This window comes from Sinohyriopsis cumingii, chromosome 6, assembly GCF_028554795.1.
Source record: "Sinohyriopsis cumingii isolate HCF-2022 chromosome 6, ASM2855479v2, whole genome shotgun sequence".
Lineage (NCBI taxonomy): Eukaryota > Metazoa > Mollusca > Bivalvia > Unionida > Unionidae > Sinohyriopsis > Sinohyriopsis cumingii.
The window spans coordinates 164,160,184-164,169,593 of record NC_142966.1 but is presented as its reverse complement, the minus strand read 5'-3'; the positions used below and the strand labels follow the sequence as shown (position 1 = coordinate 164,169,593).

General features: G+C 32.8%; 1 protein-coding gene across 1 annotated transcript in view; it reads left to right on the top strand.

Annotated features, from left to right (window-relative positions):
• The first annotated feature begins 471 nt into the window (after positions 1-471).
• LOC149798452 (receptor-type tyrosine-protein phosphatase S-like) overlaps positions 472-9,410 on the top strand; it is a 44,110-nt gene continuing 35,171 nt past the window's right edge. The window contains exon 1 of the mRNA XM_089963642.1: positions 472-672. Coding sequence (XP_089819768.1) covers positions 615-672 — 58 coding nt within the window. The 5' untranslated portion in view covers positions 472-614. The remainder of the gene's footprint in view (positions 673-9,410) is intronic.

The following is a 9,410-nucleotide window of genomic DNA, read 5'->3' as shown; positions in this document are numbered from 1 at the left end:
GCGTTCAACTGCATTTATTGTTTTTCGTGTATAAGGGGCTTAATATAATATATTTGATTACTTTTATATGGTACATCACTCGTAAGATAGTATGCATGACGTATAAATGTAGGTAAGTAGGTAGGTAGGTAGGTCGGTAGGTAGGTAGGAATGTATGTATGAATGTATGTATGTATGTATGTATGCATGCATGTATGTATGTATGTATCTATCTATCTATATATCTATCTATCTATCTATCTATGTATGTAGGTATGTAAGAATGATGGATGATATAGACTAACAGAAGTGCGGATTGAAAGACAATCATATTCAATTTTGCATCTGACTGAAAGATCTCATTCGTACGGAAACAACACTTCAGTTATGAATATCCTTGTGGTAAAGCCTGTACAAATATAATTTTACAAAGCAGATAGATCTACCATTGTCTACCCTCTCGTGGCCTGTGTAATTTACTTAACATCGGCACAAGTATATATTCAACTTTTATTGATGTAGGCAGAGATGCTGCTAGCAGGAATATGTTGCTGTTACAGTGACATATGTAGGTCAGGCTAGTCAGAACTTAAGTCACTTCTGTTTGAAACGAAAAGAATATGTCTAGATAGAAGATGGAAAAATATTTTCTTTTTACAATTATCAATAGCATCTTTCTGTACTTCGGACAAGGTAAGTGTACTTTTATCTATATTTTAATGCAATGCATTACACATGACCAAACCAGCACCTATTTCAGATGGCAATCACCAATGACTTTCGTTTTATGAAATGGATTTTCTCACATGCGTTAAGATAAATTGATCAACAGCTCCTTGTATGAATCGAAAGGTATATCGATTAGCATGACTTTAAGTAATTATTTTAGCGGTAGCTATTTATTTACTTTTCTAGCGTCAACTATCTGTACATCTCCTCAAGTTATCATCTATCTTTCCATATGTGTTTCTGTCAATCTCCTGGGCAATTTGTGCCATTATGCCATCTTTGGTTGTTTGCTTGTCCATCTGGCGGTATCAGCTTTGCAAACCACTCCTCTTTCGTAAATTGTATATACTTTGTCACATTTACCATATCGCATGTGATTTATATTAAAAGCGTCCAGCATCATTTAGGAATGTTCAACGAATACTGTAGGATCAGAATAATCAGTGTCCATGCTTGTACATTTTAAGGTAGCACATGTTTCAATTGATATGAGTCTGTACATAGTAAACTTGGTATGCATCGTTAAGAATTGTCGTTGTTTTTGGTTCCAAACGACTACAAAATAAGATAAAATATCAACATCAAACTTAATCGTTTGCCTTGCGCGTGGTGTAGCTAAATTAATCCGGCCTCTAAGAGGCCGGATGGCCCGGAAGATTTCTCAAATTTTGACGGTTGAGAAATAGTCAATATTAGTAATAGGCATGCCTTATTAACATCAGTCGCTTTGTCTTCTAACTATTCACTTTGATTCTTTATTCCGAGCTGATTTTTGCACCAAAACAATTGAAAAGTATGTATACGTCGATCTTTCTTGCACCGCACGTTGTCATTTTTCCAGATTTTGCAGTATGTCATAAACATATAGCAAGTATATCTAACAATGATGAATTCATACTTTTACTAACCACATTAGATAAACATACTATACAAACATAACCTCCTCATTGCGTTTCATTTTTCCAAGTGTCCATAATGGTCACTACGTGATCATAAGGTGACAAGTGGTGCATTCGGTCGATTTTTTAAAGTAATTGTAATGAGAGTTACAGTGATGGAATATGTGTTCAGCTTTAAAAAGCTGTCCAAGATAGTCCTTAAAATAATTTTTGTGCAACATAGTTTACAGAAGGCGTTCGCAAACTTGAAAAATTGATCAATGCAGCTTGGGCAAGCTTAAGACAAAACAAAGAAAGGAAAGGGTGGAGCGGGATGATTAACATTAAGAAAGAATACATTTGGAACCCAAATGCGCACACACACGTTGGTATTACGACCAAAATAGGGCAGGAAACCGGAGAGATATATTTCATACCTATACAAGATAGATTCTTTATCATAGCAGAGGGACAAGGTCATCATAAACTTCTTTCACTGTCGACAGAACAAATAAGTATCTACCCCTGCGAAAACGGGACCAATGTCCTGGTGTAAACAAAACTTTAAATGGACATTAACAACTGTAGCAAGCCACTTGCAAGCTGTTAGAGAGGTAGAACAAAGGCTAGAGCGAAGACTGAAATCAAAAGTTACCATCGAAATAAGCAACAAATCCAAAACCTGATACAGACAATAAATATGTACAAGAAAAACTGGACACAAATATGAACCTGAAAAAGAAACGACATTATAATTAGATGGCACTATAGGCGTGTTCGAAGAAACAGCGAAAAGAAAATAAAACGCAAACTGGCGTGATAACAGAAAGAGAACACGGTAGCCAGAATTGTAAGTAAAAATATATCCTACCTTCACCCACCATAGCTATAAATCCAAACAATTGTAACAAAAAGAAACTAAAACAAAACGTATACTACAGGACAAAAGCAATATCAAATACAGGAAAGAGAAAGAGCATTATGATGGAAACTTGGGAACATAAAAGATCAAATGAAAAATACAAGCACTGAAGATATATAGCAAACCAGATAACAAACTTAAATCAAGGATAGCAATAAAAACACGAAAGCACAAAAATACAATAAAAGTACAACAGGAAAAAAAGAGATTTTAAATTTCCCAGTTGGATGATATTTAAAATAACAAACTTAGGCAATAAGAACAACATTCCTTCGAATAATGTTTGCAAGAAATATTAAACAAGTCAATGAAGGAAACTTGTTTCTCAGAAGATGAATTAAATGATGTTGCTATAGATAATTTGCAAAAAGACGCAAGACAAAGGACCATAACAATTATATCAGAAAATATTTATAAACAATCTTGGATAAATATAGAACCTATCAAAATAATTCAGTTTTGAATGATCGATATAAATGTCCAGGATTACTATTTTATAAATAAATATGCACCAACAATCTGCATAAAGGATTTTTTGGACCGACTTCGAAAATTGTGGAAACAATAGAAGGAAAAAGGAAACTTAAATCGTCTTGTGGATGACCATAATAATACAAGGGATCTTCAAAACGAATACATAGAAATAACATCATGGTAAACAATACAACAAACGATATCGTTAGAACGTCAGATTCAAATAAACCACAATGTATGTATAATTATGACATGAAGAATGGAAGTAGACAAGATTAATTTTACATTTGCAAAACGATTGAAAAGGACATAATATTATATAATTTATTGGAACAAATATAATCAGATCATTTTCCAGTCAAATAGATCTTAAACATGAAGAACACCAAGATGTGGAAGAGAAAAGTGGATTATCAGGTACAATATACTGGAAAGAAACAGAAGGGACTTATGAATATTCTACCAAAAGTGGCAAAGCACTTATATTGGAAACTAAAAGGATGCAAATAGGAAAGTAACTGAAAATCGTAGTGGAAATGAACAGGAAATGAGACTAAATGCTTGACAAAAAAAACGCAAAAGTAATAAAAGATCACAAAGATGATATAAAAATTAACCAATTTAAGGGAAAAAAAAGAGAAAGAATGAAAATACTGAGATTTCATTGACTCTATATCAAGGGACAAGCGACATATGAAACGAATAAATGTAAAGAAATATATTTGCCATTATTATCAACATATATGCACAATGCAAAACATACATATAGAAATAACAGTTACATGATGCGAAGCTGTATATGTTCCAAACAAGACTGACAAAAATAATCACGAATTGTGAATCATACACGATACAAATATAAATAAGAAAGACAAACAGCTACTAACAACTGAATGAAGATAAATCTCAAGATACTGGTGGCATATCATCAAATTCCTGTAAATATTTCACCCAGAACTGATTCGTATACTTGCACTGGAACATAATAACAACTTGAAAAACAAGGATATGGCGCATTCAGCGAAAGATAGGTTCATATAGTTCATATACAGCGGGATAGAGGAACATGATAATTAAAACATATTGGAAATATATGTCATTTTAGATTCTGATTATATAATATTAAACATAATATTAACGAACACAATAAAATAGTGACAATACGAATTATAAATCCAAACCAGTATTGTGGGGGAAAAGGAAAATATGTGACAAACACACTAATTATGCATGGACCAACATCTATCTAAGTGTGTGTGTGTGTGTGTGTGTGTGTGTGTGTGTGTGTGTGTGTGTGGTTAAGACAACATACATTAAAATATATAGCACAAAGAAGTGAAACCGAACATTGAAGTGATATCAACAAATTAGTTATTACTCTACAATACAAAGAGAAAAGTTTAAGAGGCACTACCTCTAATATCAATTCAGTCCTAAATAATCCTAAATATCGTCTCACAAGTACAAGAATATATTATTGTTTCAATGAATTCCAATGGTCGTGAACGTCCAGGTGTAACACATTGATGCAGCCCAGAACGTCGTTGAATTAGTACGCATTAATACACAGACGCGTGTATAAGTCCAAGGGTCAATGAGCACTTTTGTAATTCCAATGAATATTAACAATACATAATTGCTCTCGGAGTTTATCCGACAAACTGATCTAGAACAGGGATCAATTAGTTTTGTTTAACAAATCCATATTTATATACATTTTCACTTAACATAGGATGTAAATATTTCCAAAATAAAAAATTAGTCTAGATGTAAAGATGACTGACAATGATCTCTTGCAACCTAAATACCTGGTTTACAGCTTCAGATCATGGATAACAGTTAAACATACAATCAAATTATGTATGTACATACACACACACACACACACACACACACACACACACACACATATATATATATATATATATATATATATATATATATATATATATATATATATATATATATATATATATATATATATATATATATATATATATATATATATATATAAAGAAGGAAATTTATAAATGCAAGAATCAGTTCACAAACAAATGTTCAGATGATAAAGTTCACGAGGTGGACGAGTTCATTGTGTGAAAAAGGAAACTTGCTACCAGGCAAACGACCGAAGATGATATTCGCAAATGTAATAAGAACGTTAGACATGCAACCAGTCCTAATACGTATACATTACAACATTCAAATACACCTTTGCAAGAAATATAGCAAGCGTACTGCAAACGTGAAATGGATCATTGATTGGTGCCATAACTTTTCGGGAAATCAGCCGAATTAATATCTATATTAAGAGGGAAAATAGAGGTTCTTAAAATAGACACTGACACCTAGTTTGGCGGTTGAAAAGACTATAACAGATAAATTGTCGCCAAATATTGAGCATCTGTCTACTAGACATACAAACGTAGATCAAAGTGATGGCAGTATTGTATATCATGCTTCAGTTTTCGGGATTGATAGTGTAACATATGAATCCAACAGACCGTATGGAAAGGCTTTCACCGAAAATACAAAGATGTTTTTGACCATTCTGATGTTACGGTTATTGCGACAAACGTATCGTAAATTAACGGCGAGAATCTCCTTCAGAGGCTCAGGAGTTCGTCAAAGCTCTTGGGCGTGATATTTAAATATGTGTCATAATGGTGAATGCAGTAAGACTGACACAGTGCTATAATGACATTTTCGTTTGGTCAAAAGAAGTTTCCTCGTCTCAAATGAATACATTATGGTGCTTTGGAAGCAAACAATACAGTTAAAAGGATTTAGCTGATTCAGCTGAATGCACTGATATTACTCAGTCAGCTTTGTTATGTAAAAGGATTCGGGATTCCCGAAAGTCATTATATTGTAAACAAATTTATAGACGGTACCGAGCAAGGCTCGGCATGATTAAACTTGTTTCTTTGATAAAATATTGATGTTCATATTGTGTTTGTGTGTGAAGCTTATTTTAATTGTAAAAAGAAAATTGAAGTAGAAGGATGCATATGTTTTGGATTCAACGGACAAAATATATATGATGACGTTCCTAACGGTTTCTATGTGTCGGAATTCTGAATGTTTGAGTTACTAAAATGTGTGATAGTGCAATCGCTGACAAACCTCGTGAAGGAACTATTGGAGCACTGTAAAGAAACAAATCAACTGATTTCATCTTTATTGTGTTATCTTGATATTGACGTTAGAAGTATTATTCACAGGGATTCGACTCCACATTTCGTTGCTCAAGGCTTGAGAAAAAGTTCTATCCACTACGCGATGACTTGAGTTTACGTATCGGAACGTATCCGACAACGCTTCTCCCACAAAGCAAAGTACTTGATATACAGTCCATCAACAACGTCATGTATTATGATTGATTCCAGACTTTGGACAAAAAGTGGTTGATCTGATCCGTAAACAGATCATTACACATATTTTTTTTTCACCGTGGGAAACCAGAGGTTGACTATCTATGACCTAAAGCTATTTACGCTTAGTAAAGCTCTCATGATTATTTATATATATATATATATATATATATATATATATATATATATATATATATATATATATATATATATATATATATATATATATATATATATAATGATAACTTTAATAAGCATAAATATCTTTAGTTTATTACATATCAACCGATTGTCAATAAACCAAACATGTGACATTAGCTCGGCCAGCAAAGGAAACCCCCAGACTATGCATTCATCTTGGTGAGTCTCATCCTCGTGACCTTTGTGTAAAGGCACTCCATGCCAGTGTGATCACCATTTGTCTTTCTTAAGAATATTACCAGCACCTGTAAACGTAACACAAAATATTTTTAAAAAAATATTACCAACGCGAGTTGATATTGACAGACTGCATGCTTATATTTATCTTTATCTTTATACTGTAATGGTGGAAGAAATGACTTGTACACCTATTTATTTAAACAAATTCAAAACAACGTGAAAAACTAACTGGAATGATGTACTGGAATCTTTCTGGACAGATGATGTGTTGACAACAATGGACTCAAACTGTTTAATTTACTATACCTGGACGATATAGCTTTGTATTTGTATGGCGTAAAAGGAAGGGGACATGCAAGCAATTTTATGAGCTCTGGTCATATTCAATGAAAGGTGTAAAATAAATTCCAAGAAATTTAAACTGTATCTAATTTTGTAGGAGTACAATGCTTTGGAGTATTTTTATGTTTGTCTAGGTCGGAATGTTAAGGAATAGTTTGACATAAATTGTTGTTATATTCCATGCGAATTTTGGTTTCTAGAAGAAGGAACATTAAAAGAGAATAAACAAAAATTCATACACACACTACACTTTTTGCATATGTTGCAATCAAGGCTCTGTTATTATTTATTTCAAAAGTACATAATCTTAGAAACTTTACGTTTAAATCCTTTCCTATACTAATTCCACAATATTATACACCAATTCCAGATTATGTCACTTAATTATAGGGATTTATACCGTGCAAGGATATAGATACAGTGTAAAACAGATCACTGCAGTATTACCATGGTGTGCATAGATATATATCAATACTGGCTATAATTGCGGTCACTGACTAGATGCCTAGAATGAAGCGAAGCTGGACTTCAGTGGTCAATTACGGGACTTATATAAATGGACACTTAGGCGCACTACGCGGGCCTTCAGATGGAACTATCAAAAATGCTACAATAATAAGTCAGAGAAGATTAAAGATCTATTTAAGAGGATTCATATTAACTAAGGTTTTCAGAATCTTGTGAACTGTGACATGGACAATTTTAAAATATTATATTTTATGAATATATACATACTTGGCCCTAGAGGATACAATTGTGTTAAAACAGTATGAACATATTGATAATTTAAAGATATATTTTGCGCTGAAAGGAAATATCAGTAATGACACAATTTAGGAGTTTATGTTTTTCCTCTAAGTATAGAAGATGGCACATTTTTATATTGGTAACATTATAAAATTGAAGATGAAGTTCATTTTTGACTAAAATGTAGCATACATGGATAAATACGTAGTCCTCTATTTTGTATGCTAGGCTCTCAGGACAAAGGATTTTAAGCTTGGAGTCAATTGAGGAATTGATAGCAATGTTAAGATAGCAACTTGAAAAACTGCATTATTTTATTTTCTTATTATTAGAAGATAAAGTATGAATAAAGCAGTGTAGACATGTGAAATATATTCCACATTATATTATTCGTTGCATTATATTTAACCAGAGTATGTGTCTGCAGATGAATTGTTTATTGAGACTCTAAAGAAAATAATCACATCACAAAAGAAAACATAGTTGATATAAGGATATATACAGTGACTTGTAGATCCATGAGACTGGGGGGAATTTTTCATTTGTGTTGTGTAATGTATTTGAATGTTGTATGACCCGGGCACAATAATGAACATCTAACTTCCTTATATCTCTCGCGTTAATTAAATGTAAAATAGGAATACATTATTTTTCGTGCCCGGCACTATTAGCTGTTGTTGAGTTTGTGCTCTTGACTATGTATTTTAAGGACAGTGATTAAGCTAAATGATAAATTGAAAAACAAGGAAAATTAAAGCCAATAATAGTACAATTCCAAACCCTGACAAATTAGTTCAATAAGCGCTTAATGATAAGATTGAACTTTCATATTAAAAGTGTTATACTTAAGAGTATAATATGAAATGTAAATGGATTAAACGCATTGTTCCTAAAATTGAGGAATATGCGCTGACTTTTTGTTGTGTTGGCTATCATGCTATAAGAAACTAATTTAAATGTTCGTGGCCTAGAGTTTTTATAAACCAGTGGCCTAGATCAGAGGAGTAGTACAATTTGACTGTCATGAAGGCTCAACGTTAGTTGGATCAGGTTTAAGTGGTCAGTGACATCTCAGCAGGTTTGAATGGTTATTGTGCACTAGTAAGAGAAGTGGCCACTTAGAACGGTTTTCTACAATGGAGTGAACGAGTGTTTTACAACAACATAGAGGTGGTTAGTCACATGGTAGTTTGAAGTGGATGAAAACTGTATAGCATAAGTTATGTCTGTTGGCTCATGCGAACAATTTATATACACATGCTTTTGTATGATAGACATGATCCTTTATAAGATACGGTTTTAAAACGCCTTGTTATATCCATTAATGATTAATAGAATCACTTAGGCGCTATGTGTCACCGGAATCTCTACAACCATGCCAAAAACAATTAAAGAATTTTTTTATTTCCTCAAAATGGTGGAAAGGTTGGAGTAAACGTGAAGTTATTGCCAGAAAATACTCAAACTGATGCCTCAAAAATAATAGAATTCCATATACAGATAAAGTAAACATGCATAATGAAAATTGTTCAGTTCAAATTAATTGTGTAATCGGCCCCATTATACATGACTTACACTTTTTGA